Below are 21,485 nucleotides of genomic sequence, written 5' to 3' on the forward strand. Positions count from 1 at the left end.
AATAGACTAATCCTTGTAAGTACATTAATTTCAGGCTAAGAAAGCAAAACAAATTAATTTTTAAATTAGTTGGAGTTATCTAAAAGGCAGAATAATATAATCATTTCAACTTGTATTTTGATTGATTTCAAAAATATAGGAAAAGTTTAAAACTTGAAAAGATATAACGTACCCCTTCTCCAATTAATATATGAATATTGAAGCTCTGTGAAGATAACTATGGAGGCATTGTAGTCTGAATCTCTTTTTAAAAACAGGTTGAACATCTTGGATAGCAAAACAATAACAATAACAAATATAGACCATGACTATAACATAACTAAGTGAAAAAGAAGCCTCATAAAGCTCATAATATGAGTAGGTGGGAACAAACTGTCAACTTAGTTTCTGGGTAGGAAGAAACAGCAGGATGACAACAGAGCATCTGAAGGCCATGAGAATGGGAGGACCCCCAAACTGCTCACAAGTATTTACTGAAAAGCAAGGGAGACCAATATGAGATCAAGAGCAAAACAGGCTGTCTGTAATCTCAGGGTGAGTAGAAAGGGAGGAGCAGGAAGGTCTGAAAGTGCTGGAGAGATATGAAGTTTATGAACTCATAAAACTTAATAAACCTGAGCTCCCCTGTTGAACAAAGCCCAATACTAAGAAGAAACTTCTGGGAATAGAATCCAAATTGAACAGGAATGGGACAACAGAGGCAAAGAAAAACTCAGGTCCAAATCAAAGTGGGAGAGAAGAGACAGAGCTCAGAAATGAAAAGGATACATAGGTGTCATTGTATGAAAACATGAGAAAAGGAAGCTTTAAAACCATGAGGCTAGAAATCTGTTACACCCATCCCTTCCTCTTAAAGGTAAAGGATAACTTATTTAGCTTAAAAATATACCACAAAAAGGATTACAGTTAAATCTTTTTCAAGTTGTTATAATAAAATATGAAATGGAGAAAAAAGCATATGAAAACTATAATCCAATATTTCAAACCAAAAGATTTTTTTTTAATGATAGAAGATAGAACAACATAAAACAAACAAACAAAAACCTCAGAAATAAAGTAACTGAAGAAAAGATTTGAAGAGGAGTGACAGAACTCAGAGAATACAAAATACAAAAAGTACACATATATGCATTTGGCCATCTTACTGGGAGTCTTAATGCAGTAAGATAAGAAAAGGAAATAGTTTTCTTAGAGATTACTAGACCAATATATTCCAACAAATTGGAAAACATAGAAGAAATTGATAAATTCATAGAAATGCATAACCTTGTAAGACTGAATCATGAAGAAATAGAAAATCTAAATAGACCAATTACAAGTAATGAAGTTGAAACAGTAATTTTAAAAGTCTATAAAAAAATAAAAGTCCGGGACCAGACAATTTCACAGGTGAATTCCACCAAACATTGAAAGAAGAGTTAGTACCTATCCTTCTCCAAGTTGTTCCATAAAAAATTGAAAAGGTGGGAACACTTCCAAACTCGTTTTATGAGGCCAGCATTATCTTGATACCAAAACCAAAGACACCATCAATATTCTGGATGAACACAGATCCAAAAATTCTCGACAAATTATTAGAAAACTGAATTCAACAATACGTTAAAAGAATCATAAGTCATGATCAAATGGGATATATTCTGGGATGCAAGAATAATTCAACATCTACAAATAAATGAATATGATATACCACATTGACAAAAGGTAAAATTATTATTTCAAGAGATGCAGAGATTGACAAAATTCAACATCAATTTATGATTAAAAAAAACTCGGGGTGCCTGGGTGGCTCAGTGGGTTAAAGTCTCTGCCTTTGGCTTGGGTCATGATCTCAGGGTCCTGGGATTGAGCCCCGCATCATCAGGCTCTTTGCTCAGCAGGGAGCCTGCTTCCCCAGCCTGTCTCTCTGCCTGCCTCTCTGCCTGCTTGTGATCTCTGTCTGTCAAATAAATAAATAAAAATTTTTTTAAAAAAATTAATTAAAAAAAAAAAACTCTTAACAAAGTGAGCACAGAAGGAAATGTCTCCATATAAAAAGGGCCACATATGACAAACTCACAGCTAACATCATACTTAATGTGAAAAACTGAAAACTTTAAGATCAGGAACAAGATAAGGATGGCCACTCTCACCACTTTTATTCAACGTAGTACTGGAAGTCCTCACCACAGTAATTAGACAAGAAAAAGAAATAAAAGGCATCCAGACTTGTAAGGAAGATGAAAACTGTCACAAGCTGCAGATGTCATGATACTGTGTATAGAAAACCCTAAAGGCTTTATTTACTAAAAAGAACTAAAATTACAATTTAGAATTGTTAAATGATTTCAGTAAAGTTGCAGGATAATATACAGAAACTTGTTGCATTTTGTACACTAATACCTATCTAAGAACTTAAGACAATCCCATTTATTGTTGTATCAAAAATAAGATATATAGGAATAAATTTAACTGAGGTGAAAGACCTGTATTCTGAACACTGTAAAACATTGATGAAAGAAATTGATTGACGCTGATAAATATGTATACCATGCTCATGGATTGGAAGAATTAATATTGTTAAAATACCAAAGCAATTTACAGATTCATTGCAATCCCCACTGAAATACCAATGGCATTTTTTACAGAACTAGAACAAATAAACCTTATATTTGTATGGAACCACAGAACATCCTGAATAGGCAAAGTAATCTTGAGAAGGAGAACAAAGCCAGAGGTATCACACTATCTGATGCTATACTACAAACCTACAGTATTCAAAACAGTATGGTACTGGCATGAAAATAGTCATATAGATCAATGAAACTGAATATATAGCCCAGAGAAAAACCCATGCATATATAGTCAATTAATTTATAACAAAGGAGGCAAAAATATTCGGTGGTGAAAAGACAGTCTTTTCCAGAAATGGTTTTGGGAAAACTGGACCACTGTCTTACACTATATACAAAATAAATTCAAAATAGACTAAAGATTTTAATATAAGTCCTGAAACCTTAAAACTCCTAAAAGAAATCATAGGCAATATGGTTTCAGACATCAATTTTAATACTTTTTTGGGACCAGTCTCCTGGTCCAAGGGCAATGGAAGCTAAAAACACCAAACAAACCAAAGGGATTATATTGAACTAAAAAGCTTTTGTACAGCGAAGGAAACCATCAAAAAAATAAAAAGGCAACCTACTGAATGGAAGATATTTGCAAATCACATATCCAATAAGGGGTAAATACCCAAAATATAAAAGAACATACACAAATTAATATCAAACACCCAAACAATTAGATTAAAAAATCAGCAGAGGACCTGGGTAGACATTTTATACCAAGAAAACATTAAGATGGACAATAGTCACATGAGAAGATGCTCAACAATATTAATCATCATCAAAGGCAAATCTAAACCACAGTGAGTTATTACTTCACACCTCACACTCAATAATGCTGTTTGATAGTATTTTACCCACAGTAGCACACTTCTTTCAAAATTGGAGTCAATCCTGTCAAACCCTGCTGCTGCTGCTGCTTCATCAATTAATTTTATGTAAATCTTTTGTTGTCATTTCAGTGAATGTCACAGCATCTTCACCAGGAGTAAATTCCATTTCAAGAAATCACTTGATCTTCATCAAGATCAAAAGCTTCTGCACAGCAAAGGAAACCGTCAACAAAACAAAGAGGCAACCCACGGAATGGGAGAAGATATTTGCAAATGATAGTATGGACAAAAGGTTGATATCCAGGATCTATAAAGAACTTCTCAAACTCAACACACACAAAACAGATAATCATATCAAAAAATGGGCAGAAGATATGAACAGACACTTCTCCAATGAAGACATACAAATGGCTATCAGACACATGAAAAAATGTTCATCATCACTGGTCATTAGGGAGATTCAAATTAAAACCACATTGAGATACCACGTTACACCAGTTAGAATGGCCAAAATTAGCAAGACAGGAAACAACGTGTGTTGGAGAGGATGTGGAGCAATAATATTGTGAAAGGAAGGCTTCTGAGTAGTAAGTCTCAATAGTGGGCTTAAAATATTTAGTAGCCCATGTTAGAAACAGATAAACAGATATGCTGTCATCCAGGCTTTGTTGTTTCACTGATAGAGCACAGGCAGAGTAGATTTAGCATGATTCTTAGGAGCCCTAGGATTTTCTGAAAGGCAAATGAGCATTGGCTTCAACCTAAAGTCACAAGCTGCATTGCACCTAACAAGACAGCCTGTCCTTTGAAGATCTGAAGTTAGGCACTGACTTCTCTTTAGCTATAAAATTCCTAGATGCCATCCTCTTCTGTTTCTTCCACACCAAAAAAAAATCTATATTTAGCGTAGCCACCTTCATGAATTACTTATCTAGGTCTTCTGGATAACTTACTACAGCTTCTACATCAGCACTTGCTGCTTCACCTTGCACATTTTTGTTATAGAGATGACTCTTTTCTTTAAACTTTATGAATCAACCTCTACTAGCTTCAAACTTTTCTTCAAACTTTTCTGTTAGCTTCAAACTTTACAGCTTCCTCACCTCTCTCACCCTTCAGGGAACTGAGGAGTGTTAGGAAGATTCCCTGGATTAAGCTTTAGCTTGAGGGAATGTTGTGGCTGGTTTGATCTTCAATTCAGATCTCTCCACCTTCCTTCATATCTGCAAGAAGTTTGTTTCATCTTCTTACCACTCTTGTGTTCAGTGGACTAGCACTTTTAATTTCCTTCAAGAACTTTGCTTTCAAAAGTTGGCTAATTGTTTGGCACCAGAGGCCTAGCTTTTGGCCTATCTGAGCTTTTGACATGCCTTCCTCACTAAACTTAATAATTTCTAGCTTTTTATTTAAAATGAGAGACATGTGATTCTTCCTTTCACTTGAACACTTAGAGGTCATTGTAGGGCTATCAACTGGCCTAATTTCAATATTGTGTCTGAGGGAATAAGGAGAACCAAGGAGATGGAAAGAGATGGGGGAAGAACTTGGTTGGTGAAGCACTCAGAGCACACATTTATTTATTTATTAAATTCTCCATTTTATATAGACATGGTTTGTGGTGCCCTAAAACAGTAACACCAAAGATCACTAATCACGAATCACTATAATAAATATATTAATAAGGAAAATGTTTGAAATATGGCAAGAATTACCAAAATGTGACACAGAGTCATAGAGTGAGCAAATGTTATTAGAAAAATGGCACCAATTTGATCTACAAAGCACAATAAAGTGAAGTGCAATGAAATGAGATATGCATGTATCTTAGTTAATAATAATGTATCAATATTGGTTTGTTAATTTTAAAAACCCAAAACAAATCTTACAAATAATGTAAGATAATAGGAATAACTGGGTGTAGGCTATATGGGAAATCTCTGGACTGCCTTAGTAATTAAAATCGATCTGATCCAAATTTAAATTTTGTTTTATTTATAATAGTCTACTGAAAGAGAGTCATCCTTTCTCTCCTTTAAATGTTAGAAATTCAGGGGTTTTTTTGTGGCCAAAGATAATGTAGTTAGACTGTTCTTAGGGAGCTGTTGGGTTACTACTGAACCATAAGGATTTTTGTTGTTGTTGTTGTCAAATATATATGTGTGTGTAGGTGGGATGAGGGTAAAGTTTAATAACTTCATTTTGGAAAAATTACTATCCTTTTCAGAGAGCCTTAGATTTCAAATGTTTGAAACCTAAGTCTCAAGTTTATTCTTGTTAAGGAAAGACATTTAGTGTTAGGCAACTAGGTTCTTATTTTTCCCAAGAAAATTCTTAAGATATAACTTTTAAAATAGTTTGTGTATTCTCCTATACTTTTGCCTTGGCATAAAAGTGATCATTACATCATAAGAATATTCTCAACCTAACAGAATTATTTTTTGTAAGACCTCTTAAAAATTCTAATTCCCTCACTGAATCGAAAATGCTATTGGACTTTATTATGACCACTTAGGGAATATTTGAAATGTCCTAATTTTTTTCCCTATTAATGTCATGGTTTTTTTTCCCCTAAGAAAAGAGTAAGGTATTCTAATGTTCTAATGTTATAAAGACTTTTTTTTTTCCCCCTCTATAGCTATCTTATAGGCTAACTTACTCTATCTATATCTGGTAGGGTAATACACTTCCTTCCAACCTTTAGTGGGTGAAGTTCATTTATCTTCCAATCTACAAAACTGAGTTAACTCCTAATAACCTCTGATACTCAACAGAAACACAACTGCACTTTGGAATTAGTCATCCATCTTTATGTCATAGTCTCTTATTTGTCACTGCAAAAGAGTTGTGTAGCAGATGTTCCACAGTATTATGTACTATCAATAGAATTTCTTTGCAAGAGAATTGTTTTAAAATCTATTATTTTATTTTGACCAGCTTAACACAAATCAGTTTTTTCCCCTGTATGTTCTGGCTGGAACATCTAAACACAACAGTCAAGTGCTCTGTTAGCCACTGTACAAAATTGTGATGGATTTGTTAAAGTTAATGACAGTCCCAATTAATATTTCTTTGTCATCATTAAGAAATTAATTTTTCCACTTCCTATCTCTAACATTTTTTGAATAGAGTAGGGATTAGGTTTTAAGGTTTATTTTTCTGTATTTCATAAATTATTTTTACTAAATCAATCCAAGCCTCATTTTTCTAATATGTTAGTTGATTGTTAGGCTATAGTAGAAAAAATCTGAAGTGCTCAGCATAGGGTATTATACATAGTAATTCCTTCATAGATGGCAGCTTTGCTTTTTTTATACTGTGCTATGCTTCTGTCCTGCTTCATATGCCATGTAAAATAGGTGACGAGTTTGGGGAGGTATCTTCCACATATATTATACCACATTTGCTCTACTTGATCAACCGCGCAACAGAGAAGAATGCTTCTGCTTCGGTACACAGAATTCACTGAATATGGAAGAGTTTGACATTCTTATTTTATTTCTGATAAAACAGTCTTAAGCCTTTCAAATGTTTTTGTACAAAGTAAAAGTTATAAGCAAAATATAAAAGGATGATGTTATTTAAGGATGATGTTATTTATTACTAACAGAAACAGGCTCCTTTGAACATCCTATGCTGAAATGTTTGTTTAATACTCTGATTCACAGAAGCTTTCTTTCTAGTCCGAAGCAAATGCTCAAGTGAAACAGCATTTATTTCATTAAGCAATACTGATACGTCTTTTATTGGTTGGACTCTGGCAAACACTTGACAACAAATGGTACTTTACCCAAAGAGACACGTATCATGCATGCATAACATAGTCTAACCACAAACTTTAAAGTTCTCTGTAACTGTGAGCCTCAAATGGAAATACAAAAGATAGTTTTCATAGAATCACATGAATCAAACCAATCTTTAATTTAAACAAATAAGAATGTAAAGTTTATGTGTCTATAATGGCTTCATATAACTATGTATGTAATACAGATATTGTAGAGGACATAGAAATCCATTCAAATGTAAAGCAGCAAAGCACTTTCACATTACCTTGTACTTATAATTCCTGCTATTCATAAAAACCTGTATTTATTCAACAAACATTTTTCTAAGAATGGCCTTTTCTGTTTACCCCAGGAAAACTTATTATTTATACTTTTGAGGTGGTAGTCACAGCTGAACATTTTATTTTTGTATAGGTACTTTAACCATGATTTGTATATGAAACTCAGGATAGCAAATTAAGTTTTAATATCAATAGGTGATAAAGGCAATTTTCATCCTTCAATTCTTTATACAAAATATATTTCAAGAGGTAATATGCTTAACTTTGGAAGTTTAAAAATTTTATATTTCATTTTGTGACCCCATTAAGTTAGCTGTCTTTTATCTGGTTTGTCTAAAAGATATAAGTTTAAGGTTAGGATTTTAGAAAAGGGCTTTGAGAAAGAGGAGGGAAGATTTAAGAACCTGTTTTATACTTAAAGATAGCTGTAAGTATTTTGAAATTCATTCAAATAAAGCCCTTCACCAGTGCTTTACTCCTTGCCAAAACATCCCTACAGACACCCCGACTCCCCACCAACCATCTCATTCTAGTAGGTTTTCTTCATAGCAGGTTTCTCTTGCAGGAGTTTTCAAGGACAAAAGTTGGTTCACTTAACCAAACTAGAATATTCACTTTAATTCTAGAGAAATTTCCTAATTAATTTTCTGTAGCAAAAATGCTAAGGGCTAGAATTTCCCCTCTGAATCTCTTCCTAGAAATGGGATCCAGAAAGCACAGGGGACACCTAGCCAATCTGAGGACTCAGACAAGTATTTCCTGTCATGGAAATAGCTAGAGTTCTGCTATAATATCCTCACTTGACCTGCTAGCATGTTAGTGATAGTGCTGATTTACTACAACCCCATTAATTTCACACATAAAGAGAACAATCTAGTTTTCAAAATGGAAAGCTCTATCTGCTATAACATTATTTTGAAGTGGTTGGTGGTGTTACAACTTAAAAATTTAAAAATAAATCTTAAAATTCAGAATGATTTTTAAATAATAGCATACACATAGTATTAAAAAATTCCAAGGATGTAATAAAATTCAATTAAGTTTAGCTTAGTTTGAGAATCCTCACCACCCTCCCACATAAAGTGGGAAAATGTACAGAAAAGCACTTAACATAGGATGATGATGACTGTGTATTGAGCAGAGACGTATCACCACCAGTTTTTCTCAAGTGTCCTTCCACACTTCTGAAATGATAGGAAGGCAGACTGGTTTAGCTCTCAAAAGTGAAAATTTTCTTGATTTTTCTTCTTAAGTAAAAAAAAAATAATTAAGTAGAGTGAGAGACTGAAAACTGCAGCCCACCTAAGTTTAATCATTAATAGTGAGTTCTTTGGTGACCTTAGGTCCTCATTTTGGAGTTTGGAATCTGACCTTTCCCCAAAGATAAACATGCTTGTTGCAGGTTCTGAGGAGGGTCACTCCCTCGCTGCCATCAGAAGAGTCCACTTCTCAGTGACTCCTGGCTGGGAACTGGATGCATTAGAGGGTAGCTAGTCAATATGATTCTCCTCGCCGTGCTTTTTCTCTGCTTCATTTCCTCATATTCAGCTTCAGTTAAAGGTAAGTTTGTATTTTTGCTAAACCTTAGTTTCAATCATTGAGGGAAAAAGTGTGTGTGTGTGTGTGTGTGTGTGTGTGTGTGTGACTAGTGAAAGAGTTCCTAACTAAACCATCTTCAAAATGACATAACTTTGGAATATTCGTGAAGGCATGCCTGGGTTGGAATGAAAACCAAATTCAAATTCCTACATACATTAAGAAAACAGAGGTTCCTTTTAGTTTCAGCCCCTTAGACTAATGTGCTCCTTGCTTCAGTTTCTCATTCATGGTCTATTTTTAAAAGAGAAAAGAAATGCCAGCTATTGTTACCTGCTGCTGTTGGTCACTCATTGAATGCAGCTCCTTCATTTGAATTGTAAAAGAGGATTTAAAAAAAAACCCCAGTTTTTAAATTTCCTTCTAGTTGCTTAGCAATGTGACATCAAGAAGAATTAGACCCAATGAAAAAGGCATTTGATCTCCCAAAGAGTTATGAATGAAATGGTAAAGCATGCATTTAATTGCATTACCATTCAAAAGTGAGAATTATCATAATTGGTGAATTAAAGAAAATAAAACTACATGGTATAATTTAAGAAATAAGAATTATTATGTTTGGATTAATAGTGTTACCAGTTATAGTTTCTACTTGAAGAAAAGCTGATTTTAAAAAACACATAGGAATTGATACCTTTCAGAACAAACATATTTTAAAAGGGATGTTTTCTAAAAGCTGAATGAAATGTATTAATATGGAATTTTGTTTAAATCACCTAGTATATAAACAAACTCCTTGGATTTCTCCATGTTGTACCTGATGTAAAATAAACACTTTTAGACTCTCTTAAGAGGACACACTATAAAAAACCAATTGATCTAACACATAACTTAGCATGATAGGGTCCAGTTTTAATAACTATGTACTCTAAGTGATGTAAAACAATTCACTTATAAAGTTCTAAAACACTTTTGGGATAAGTAGCTTTTGATCTTAAGATAAAATTAGTCTCAAGATTTCTCTTGAGAGACAATCTTTGTTATTGAAGCAATAAATGCAAGGCTAAATTTAAATTATTTTACCTAAGCAAATCACACTCTAGGTTCTTGAACTAAAGATGGTATTTTTCACCAGTTTCCAAAGTGTTGATTATTTAAAAATACAGTCCTTATGTGGTATATCTGCCAAATAAATTGTTTATAGTGTTTAAAATATGAGGGATTTATATATCGTAGTATCAAATCTAATACCCTTATTATTTTGAGAAAAATTATTGAACTATAGTAGTTATTGTACACTTCTATTTTTTCCCACTTTATAAAGGAGAAAATTGGATAACTTGATGTTTTCCAATACATGCGCTTCTGAAGACTCTAAAACACACACACACACACTACAATGACATACAGAAATACAGTTTAGAACATGACAGATAGCTACAGTTTGTTGTATACAAGCTCAGTGGCAACTCCAGAGTTTTAGAACCTGAAGCTTATGCAATTTAGGAGCCATCTTTGAGAAAAGATTGCAAAAACATCTTACTTTTGCAAATGTTACTGTAAAAAAAGATATGGCATGTGTACACATTGCTAGGATCCCCTTCCAAGTCCTTGGAAAGAGCTTGGGGTGGGAGAGCCCCAAAGCTAAAGCATCATTAGCTTCAGGCTACAAGCTGCTTATGTCAAATATCATAAATAAAAAGTAGAGGACTTGACAGCTCTCTCTACCTGGATGTGATAACTTTTTGTCTTATGGTACCATGATTTCATTATAGATACCTTGCCCTCTGTAATGATTGACATTTAAGAAACAAACTACTTGTAAAAGTCTATTTTAAAATCAGACCATTATAAATTTTGGGATCTCGTGTATAACCTCAAAACCCATCTCAAACCTAATTATAAATGCAACTGCTTAGCAAATCCCCAGATCTGGGGGGATTCTGAGTGCAGGTTGGACTGAAGAAAAGTAAGGGTAGAATTAGTATGGACTAGGGTTTACTTAGAAGAGATAGGCTGAGTGTGAATGTCCTAAAGACTCAAGTTTTCCCTACTTTTTTTCAATTGTATTTTGTCATGCCGGGGTCTATTCTCAGTGCTTTCCTCAAGATTTCTTTATAGTCCTTTACTTTTGCTAACCCAGGCATGAGTTTTCTATTTAATCTTCTTACCTCTATACATGAACTGTCCCTTCACTTCCAGTCTTTCTCTCAGTCCCCAGCCAGACCTGCACTTTTCAGTCCGTTCACATTAATCATCTTCCAATCTTTTGCCCTTATCCTTCATTCTACTCTTTTACTTTTTGCCTTGTAGTTTTCTGTTGGAATCCTAAATTCCATTACCTATCCTTATCATTACTGCATTTGTCTTTAAGTCTCACCTTGAATTTACCTAATTTTGGTAAATGCATATTTTAAGATATTTCTTAACAGGTTCAAAACTGAGAGTTTTGTTGCTTTTAAGTCACTTAAAATTTTTAAATGCATTTGAAGGAGCATATTGAAGAGGTTTTATCTAAACTTAGTTTCCAAAAAGTGCCATTTTGCATATTTTATAGAGCAATAGCCTAAGAAAGAAATAAGTCAATAGTATGAATAGAATATGCTCCCATTGCCCATTGTTGCCAGATCTCTGAATAACATAAACAGAGGAATACTTTTCAAAGAGGAAAGGATAACAGGGACAATATTACAGCAGTCCACTTATTTGAATCCTTTTAGGTTTTATCTCCTGTTAGAGTTAAGAAAGGGACATGTGGGTGGCTCAGTTGGTTAAGCATCTGGGTCTTGGTTTTGGCTTAGGTCATGATCTCAGGGTGGTGAGATCGAGCCCCATGTTGGGCTCTGCTCTGGGTGTGGAGCCTGCTTAAGATTCTCTTTCTCCCTCTCCCTCTGCCTTTCCCCAATCCCTTTCTGTTTCTCTAAGAAAAAAAAAAGTGGGAAAAAGATATGGGATGAGACCTACTTTTTCCAATGCTTTATCACCTCCAAATCATAGTTAAGAACTGACCTATAATATATTGTCTGTTTTCACATTCTTTTGATTGGTAAAATAAAAGTAAGGAAAAAATGATCAGCATGATACTTTGGAGATCTCTGGAATTTAAGAGAGGCTACCTCCCTACAAAATTTTCATAGTTATTTTAACCAGAAGACATCTTTGTGTAGTGCACAAAACTTGGATCTCACTAATTTAGACATCAAATTCTGCATTCTATCTGCTATGTTGGATTGATAGCAGAGTCAGCTTTTCTCAGCTTGTCATATAATGCTTACCTTTCAGAATTTCTGTGAGGATTAGATAAGATATGTATTTCGTTTATGCCCTCTGTGGAATTCGATACGCATCATAAAAAGTAGGCCTCTCTGACCAAAATACCTTTCCTGGCCAGAAAGCCAATGTTTGAACTTGTAGCCGTGTACCCACTTAAAATGTAGAAGAGGTGGAGGTAGGGGAGGCAAGAGATAGTCACAGACTTTATCTCCTTCAAGGTTTTTCCTGACTTTTTCTATCTTCTATATTTTATACCTGAGGTTCTGCCTGATAGGTGCTTAGACAGTGTCTGTTTTTATATGTATACTCTTAGATACCCACCTCCCACCTTTTCTTTTCATGGCTTTTCTAGATTCCTATTTCTTGTTTCTTTATCTCCTTTCTTTGGAGCTTTGTCAGAACATGTAACTTCACCACCCAAAACTTTCCAGGGGCTTCCCATATCACTCAAATTCTGTCATGTCCCTGCAGATCTCCTGGTCAACCATAGGTAGCTATTTGACGTCATCTTTTATAGTGTCTTTCACTTAACTGCAGCCTCTTTGGCCTTCTTGATCTTCATTACACCTATGCTGAGCATTCCCCAGGGCCTTTAAGCTTGCTATTACCTGTGTGTGTGTGTGTGTGTGTGTGTGTGTGTGTGTGTGTGTGTGTGAGGGGGAGGGCTGGAGGGGAAGGTAAAAGTGTTGGGATAAAGGAGAGGGAAATGCTCCTCCCACAGATATCCATGTGGCTAGCCTAAGTAGCCTTTGCCCAGAATATAACCTTTTCAGAAAGGTCTTTCCCTCAACACTCCCATTCCCTTCCTTATTTCATTTTTCTTCATTAGCATTTCTAACACTTTGTAATTTGCTTATATACTTTTTTATTGCCCATCTCCTCCTCATTCAAGTGTAAACTCCACAAAGGCAGATATTCTGTCTGCTTATAACAGGTATAACCCCAGATATAGAAAAGTGCCTAACACCCAGTAGGTGCTCAGTATATCCTTATTGAATGTATGAGTGAATCCCTAGCTCACTCCCTAGGAATGGAAAAGAGTTCAACCCAAGGTTTAGATGTATGTAATAAAGGAAGAGCATGGTCTCTAGAGCCAGACAGGCTGGGTTCAAGTCCTGTCTCTATCACTAACTGTCTGGGTAACCTTGGATAAAATGTATAATCTCTATACCCTTCCCTTTCCTTATCTGTAAAAGGAAACTAATAATGGCACCTACCCCATTAGGTTTGAAAGAGTTGATCCTACTCCTTCACGTTTCTTTGGATTAATTTAACCTGAGTTAGAGAGTAGGTGAATTGCTCCATGTATCAATTATTCTGGCTCACTATATTGTTTGACATTAAACTCCCTGCCATATTAAAGCCTGTACTAAGATTTTATGTATAAAACATTATTTTATTCAGCTAATTTAAATTTACATATGTATGTGTAGCTTTGAAATGTACCTTTGTGCTAATTTTTTTTCTTCAAGATTTTTACTTATTTATTTGACAGACAGAGATCACAGGCAGGCAGAAAGAGAGGAGGAAGCAGGGTCCCTGCTGAGCAGAGAACCCGATGTGGGGCTCGATCCCAGGACCCTGGGATCATGACCTGAGCCAAAGGCAGAGGCTTTAACCCACTGAGCCACCCAGGCACCCCTGTGCTAAAGTTTATTACAGTTAAATAAACTTAAATAAATATATTTACTATAATTAATAGAGTAAATTACATTGCAGGGGATTGTCTTTAAATATCCAATTCAAGGAATTGCTTTCTAGCCCTTAAAATTACCTTGGTATTGATCTGTTGAACTGAAATGATATCTTAATTACAAATGGTTTTTATTAATTTTGTGAAGCAATTCCTGACTAATCCTTTACTTTAAATCATATTCATCATACCTCAATAAAGCTGGGGAGAGAAGAGAAATTATATAATTTAAAAGCAATATGATGACATTTCTTTAAAAAATGTTCTATGGTTCAATCAGGGCAAAATTAAATAATCTGATTGTTGATTAGGGATACAAACAAAAGTTTTCTGAAAGGGAAGCTTATTTGTTTGTTAGTTGTTCTTCTTGTTGTTGTTCAAGTCTATAATTTCAGCAGATGGAGAGTAGAACTATCTTTCATTCAGCAAATATTACTAAGCTCCCACCAGGCACCACTGTGCTAGATGAGCAATGCTTTATAGCAAGAAAGCACAGTTCCTGGCCTGTCAGGTCCCTTACAACTGAAACTTGACTTGTGTCACAATCTTTATGCAGGTCACACAACTGGTCTCTCATTAAATAATGACCGGCTGTACAAACTCACATATTCCACCGAAGTTTTTCTTGATCGGGGCAAAGGAAAACAAGAAGACAGTGTAGGCTACCGAATTTCATCTAATGTGGAAGTCATCTTACTCTGGAGGAATCCTGATGGCGATGATGACCAACTTATCCAAATAACAGTAGGTATCCTCTACCAGAGATGCGAAGATTGGAGGTCAGGAAAGTCTTTGGGAAGAGTATCATTCAATGTTTTTGTGCTCTTCATTATATATCCATTTAGTCTGTCATCTATAACTAAAATAAGTAGATCTACAGTTTTGAAGTTTTTGCTAATCAAAAGTGATCTGGTCTTTCCAAGTTGTTGAATCAAGCAAAAGAAGGTGTATGTTGGTAAGTAACTATAGCATGATGTTCAGTTCTATATTTTGCCTTAATAGGCACACTTAAACTAAAATTCACTTGAGATGTTTTAGGAATGAGAAGTCTGGAATCCATAGTTATGTGAAAAACAAGACCATTCTAGCATAAAGAAGAGATAAATAGGGAGGTCTCAATTTTTCTGAGTTCTTTCATGTAACAGAATTACCAATGAGGAAGTGAACCAATTCTGTGTTCTTCCTGAGGTAAGAACCACGCACTGGCCTGCATCGTAGTGTTTGGTCAGTTATGATAATTAGATTTATGTGTTGAGAAAGGAGGTCAAATTAGATGGCTTCTGGGGCCTTGAACTTTCAGTTTTAATATATAGTGATTCCATATTTGCTTTTAAGAGCCTAAAGGCAATAGATTTCTCTAGTAAAGTCAGTTATTCTTCTCCATGTTAGTGTGAAACAGGTACACAGGACCAAGATCCGTTCCCTGTAACTGATAAGTAGTTGTTGATAAACTTTATAATGAGGTGTCAGTGTAATACATGTACCAAGTGATCTTTGCTTCTTTGGATGTCTCTCATAGTTGTTGTATCTTCCAAGTTGGATCAAAACTTCATCATCCACCTCTCTGAGCCATTTCTCAATAGGACAGTAAAGTACTTTGTGGAAAACATATGTACTTCCTTTTTCAGTAACCAGACTGTTCGTCTTTAATTTTGCATATGTAAGTGAAGTATGATGGGTTAGTATTCCTTTCAAAAAAATGGTAAAGTAAAGAGACCAGGCAGATAGCAACAGTCAACATGAATAAGGGAGTAACTGACAAAAAAGAGCCACCTTCCATTCATAATTATTGTAAACCTGAACTCACAGATTTCTTTAGGAATCAGAATTTTTACCTAATTCAAAAACCCAATTTTTGGGTACCTTTCTTTTAAAGGTAATGGCTAAGTCCTATGAATTGTGAATTGAAAACCAACAGAATACATTATGGACAACCCTGTTTATTGCTTTATCATTTTATTTTCTAAGAGACTGTAATGGAAATGCACACAGCAAATTTTTCTAACAGGTTTCTTTCCATGATTCCAGATGAAAGATGTAAATGTTGAAAATGTGAATGAGCAGAGAGGAGAGAAGAGCATTTTCAAAGGAAAAAACCCACCCAAAATCATAAGAAAAGAAAACCTAGAAGCTTTACAAAGACCTGTGCTCCTTCATCTAGTCCATGGAAAGGTAAAAGTGATTTTGGGGATCCCACATCTTTCCTACTTCAAATTTTTCTTCCTGTCAGTAGTTATTATTTTGAAGTGATCATGATATCATCACTTTCATAGTAAATGGAACTTTTTCAAGAATAAGTAGAGATTGCAAATTAAATACTTCAGAAGTAAATCAAGGCATTGAATTCACTCATATTTTTTAGCCATTTGTTTCCCATTTTTATGAAAATCTTTATAGTAGAATCAAGTATTTATTGAGAGGCATTCTTAAAAGGTATATTCCTTACTATATTAAGAAGGATTAGAAAAATACTGTAACTCACTAGGTCATCACAGGTGATTATATCATTCAGGAAAGTAGACAAATTATGAGATTAAAATGATCTAATGTATTTTTATTTTATTTTTTTTTAAGATTTTATTTATTTATTTGACAGAGAGAGAGAGATCACAAGTAGGCAGAGAGGCAGGCAGAGAGAGAGAGGGAAGCAGGCTCCCCGCCGAGCAGAGAGCCCGATGCGGGGCTCGATCCCAGAACCCTGGGATCATGACCTGAGCCGAAGGCAGAGGCTTTAACCCCCTGAGCCACCCAGGCGCCCCTAAAATGATCTAATTTAGATTAATGATATTAACTCATAAGAATATCAGTATCTGGCTAATGTACAAAACTGAAGCTTTGGAAAGGACATGGCATTCCTAAGGTTGAGTTGATTTTTTTAAAAAAAGTACTTAGAGCTTATTTAAAAACTATGATTTTGAAAAGCATTTTATTTATTAAAGTAATGTATGAACACTATAATATCCATTTGGAAATTTGCTCAGAGAATTCTATAAGTGTACATTACTTATGATTTGATTGTAGTCTATTAAAAATGGTCTAAATATGTTTGGAATTAAGATACAATTGTGATCAGTGAATTATTAGACATTACATATGTGTACTTATGAAAAGCATAGATACTATATTGACAGACCTAAAAACGTATCTGTAAAGATGATCAATTTTAGGTACCAAAGTAGAAAAATAATAAGAGATCATTAGAGTTTAAGTGCCATATGTCTCCAAAATGTCTCTAGATTAAAATTTTCTAGATTCAAAATAAAGGTAAAAACAAATACTTTAAAGTATAAATTTCAGACATGTGATATATTGCTAATAATGATGTGCATTTTTATAGGAAGTACTAAAAAAGGACTCTTGTGTTGTAATTTCTACAACCAAATATGAATCCCCATCTTAAGAATGATTTTCTTCTCCTTGTCAAAATACTTATCATGCCTCAGGCTTTGCTCACAGGCCCTTTCTTTTATAAAGTTTATATCCTTCTAACAAGTTGGAAATCACCACCCCTCTTTAAAACCTGCTTAGCACCTTGTAGCTTACTCATAGCCCTTATCACTGTCCTTAGGTCATTTGTGCTCATTATTAGATTATGGGTTTCAGTAGAGAAAATTCCCATTGCTCTTTATATTCCAGTCCCTCCCTCTCTCCTTCGTGCACCTCCACTCCCTTCCTCCCCAGAGTACCCAGAACCATGCCTTCTACCGACTGACTTGGTGTTCCGGGAGAATTTCCTAGCATTCTCCCAAATCCCATATTCTAGGCTCGTTTATATTTGGTGTTTATCACTGTATGTTGAGATTCTCTCTGTATTTGTCTGCATTCAGTATTCAGAGTAAGCTCATGGGCGCAATTGTGTCTTTAACTCTCTATATTCAGTGCCTTTGCTCATAGTGTCCCCTCAATGAATGTTTGTAAACTAAAGGAATGAGTGTATAAGGATACCTGGGGTTAAAATGAGTTGAACTTTGAGAGTGGCTTTGGTTATTGTTTGCTTAATAATAGCTAAATCAGACTGGGCACTTATTGTGCACCAGAGGCCGAAGGCATTTCATGAATTATCTCTTCTATCCTCATGACAGCTCTGGGAAGCATCTTGTAATAGATTAGGAAACCAAATTTAAGAGTGGTAAAGAAACTTGCCTCGGGTCCTACAACTGGCAAGCAGTGGAGGTGGTATTAAAACAGAAGGTCTAATTTCAGAGGCTAGGTTGGAAACCTCTACATTATACTGTCTTCCAGCGGTAAGGCTTTGGGGAAGTACCACCTCTTTGGAGGACTTGTAATATTTCTATTTGATCCTTCAATGTATCTAGTAACTCACTTGATTTTCATATGGCACAACAACTTGAAATACTGTTTTTTTCTTCTCTGGTCTTCCAATGTGTAAATACACTTGAGCCTGTAAAATATTAGTTGCATTTATAATCTAGTGACAGCCTACCATTTTATAGCCCCTTGGGTAGCAGTGGAGTACAAAGTCTTGTTACACACACAAAAGGACTTGGTGCCCTCAGTGTTCAAAGGCTGGGCTGGAGCTGCCACATCATTATATCAGTGACTCCAACATGCCAATTCTACATGAGCTGTGATTGTAATGATTTACGATAGCCTCAGGTTAAAGTGCACTGTGCTCTCTATCAATGATATGATTAAAGTACTTGTTGGAAAAAAAAAAATATGACCCTGGAGACTAAGATGCCATGTGGAATTTTCAGCCACATCACTGTCAGAAAGATCATTATTTAAATGATCACTTCAATTTACTATGAGAGGAATTATGAAAGGAAAATCTGAACTACTGATTGGCAGTGTTGTTAAAAAATATGTTCTACCCCAGGTTCGAATTAAGTTTTACCCCCCTGAAATTTCTGTGATTTCAAGGATGCTGAGCAGCATGTATTTTTTTGTCTTTCCGGAGCCTCTGTTTTAAGCTCCTACATTTGCATTATAAACGAGAGCCCATGAAAACACTCAGATGCATATTTATTGCACATAATCTTTTTTCCATGCCCACTCATCTTCCCTATATAGGTGTTTGGGCATGGCTCTAGTTTTGTCTACAAATCATAAGTGAAGTTGGAAACATGACAGTTTCCTGGTTAAGTTGATTAGCACTGACAAGCAAAAGATGCATAGATTCTTTTTTGGGCCTGAAATGCTAATCCAATTAACTGGATAATTACCAGATTTCCATTTCTGGTTTTCACTGTCACTATTGATTAAATTAAACTCGTAGCTGCTGAGATGGCGCTTTATTTTGTGTTGTTTCTGGGCATTGATTTGTTCCCTGAATCTGGCAGTTTGGCTCCTTCACACACCCATAAGAAATAGGACACCTTGAAAACCTTCAATTCTTCATATATATCTTCACTGGTCTCTTTTCCAACGTGTCATTGCCTAGCTGTGCTCTGTTAGATATGTATAACAAAGATGTATGTAGAGACCGCTCCAGCTAAGTAGATTAAATAAAATGATAAGTCTGTTGGCTGGAATTCTTTTTGTTTATTTTTGCTCTTTGGGCCAGTTAATGGAATTTTGCTTTCTCTTATTCTTAAAGAATGTAAAAATTAAGGGGATGTATGGAAACATTTTTTTCCCCCAAGGAAAAGAATATGATGAATCCCTACGAATTCCAAGGCAAAATTGGCCCTCAAAATTTGACAAAAAGAGGCGCGCCTGGGTTGCTCAGTCGTTAAGCATCTGCCTTCGGCTCAGGTCATGATCCCAGGGTCCTGGGATCGAGCCCCGCATAGGGCCCCCTGCTCAGCGGGAAGCCTGCTTCTCCCTCTCCCACTCCCCCTGGTTGTGTTCCCTCTCTCACTGTCTCTGTCATATAAATAAATAAAATATTTTTTAAAAAATTTGACAAAAAGAGGCACTACATCTCCTTTTCCCCAACTCACCCGTCTTCCTCTATGTTTGGTTTCCTTGGGTTTAAGACTTAATTTGTAACTAGCTGGTATCACTGTTGCTTTCCGGAAGCTGTGAGTACTGTGAATTTAGATAAGAGTCCTGTGCTCTCAGATGTTGAGCTCATTTCAGAACTGAAGAAAATCAGCTTTATGGCCTGAATGTAATAAAGCTTACTTGGTTCCTGTTGCAAAATAATGAATTTAAGATTATTGCTGTGACAGCCAAATGGATTGAACGGCAAAGTTCTGACTTACTATTTTTTTTAAGATTTTATTTATTTATTTGACAGACAGAGATCACAATAAGCAGAGAGGCAGGCAGAGAGAGAGGAGGAAGCAGGCTCCCTGCCGTGCAGAGAGCCCGATGCCATGCGGGGCTTGATCCCAGGACCCTGGGATCATGACCTGAGCCAAAGGCAGAGGCTTTAACCCACTGAGCCACCCAGGCGCCCCCTGACTTACTATTTTTTTTTAATTTTTGAGAGCCTACTCAATTTAACAGTTTGGTGTCTAGCTAGTATGGATACCAGAGCTTTGATTCTCTTTGGTCTGCACTAAAAGAACAGTATTTAAGCCCTAAAGATAGCAGCCATACAAGTGAGGAAAAACAGATTTGTCCACTTTTCTAGTTTTAGGGAAACAAATATTAATAGAAGAATGAAAAAAACTCTTTTTGTCTTCCAATTTATCTTGTTCAATCTGTTAGGGGGAAAAAGTTGTTAATACCATTTTTTTAGAGATCTAGCAGTCAAGATCAAAGCTTGATCCATAGGCATGGGCCATTGATAAAAGAGCATTTAATCTTTTCTGTAGTCCAAAGATTAAATCAGAGAACTAGGTTGCCTGAAATTTTAAGTAAAACTTCATATAAATACTTCAGGCACATTTTATAGGCTGGAAGGAAAGTGAGGATACTGATGACCATACAAGTGTTTTCACCATTTAATGGCTCCTCTTTCCTTTCTGAAGTACTTAAGACTCAAGCCACAAAAATCACAGGTCGTAGGCTATGTGTATTGCCACTATGTGAGTCCTTCTGGCTGTGTCTGGGTTTAAGCGATCCACTTATGAACCTTTAATAATCATGATATCTGGAGATATACTTCCAGAAATTTGAAAAGGAAGTTACACTGTAATTCTGAAAAGGAAGGAAGACCCAGTTTACAAAATAGAACATCAGAAACTCAGCTTTGGAACTGAGAAATTGCCAGTGATTTGTTTGAGAATATGATACCATGTATTTTCAGACACTGAGGTCACCATTCCAGTTCCTTTTTAACCTGAACAAACACAATTCCAACATTTATAAGTTCGTTCAGTATAATGACTAAAATTGATTGCTGGATAAAGTACCTAGTAAATTTGTCGCTAGGCAGAGTATATGTAGAAAATAAAAATAGAGATTTGAGGCACTTGTTTGGCTAAGTCAGGCCGAATATTCTCCTCTAATGTGTGAGAGAGTTTTCATATAGTTGAATTGTTCAATTAGTATTAATTGAATTCGTTACGTAATTACTGAGCTTTCTGTTTTACTTGAGAAATCATGGTTGGTTTTAAAGAGAATAGGAAGGC

The 21,485-nt window shown here is 35.4% G+C and overlaps 1 protein-coding gene across 1 annotated transcript in view; it reads left to right on the forward strand.

The window, feature by feature from the left end:
* The first annotated feature begins 8,903 nt into the window (after positions 1 to 8,903).
* MTTP (microsomal triglyceride transfer protein) overlaps positions 8,904 to 21,485 on the forward strand; it is a 45,906-nt gene continuing 33,324 nt past the window's right edge. The window contains exons 1-3 of the mRNA XM_047718069.1: positions 8,904 to 9,056; positions 14,555 to 14,742; positions 16,027 to 16,170. Coding sequence (XP_047574025.1) covers positions 8,996 to 9,056; positions 14,555 to 14,742; positions 16,027 to 16,170 — 393 coding nt within the window. The 5' untranslated portion in view covers positions 8,904 to 8,995. The remainder of the gene's footprint in view (positions 9,057 to 14,554; positions 14,743 to 16,026; positions 16,171 to 21,485) is intronic.

The sequence above is a fragment of the Lutra lutra genome, chromosome 2, assembly GCF_902655055.1.
Source record: "Lutra lutra chromosome 2, mLutLut1.2, whole genome shotgun sequence".
NCBI classification, from domain to species: Eukaryota; Metazoa; Chordata; class Mammalia; order Carnivora; family Mustelidae; genus Lutra; species Lutra lutra.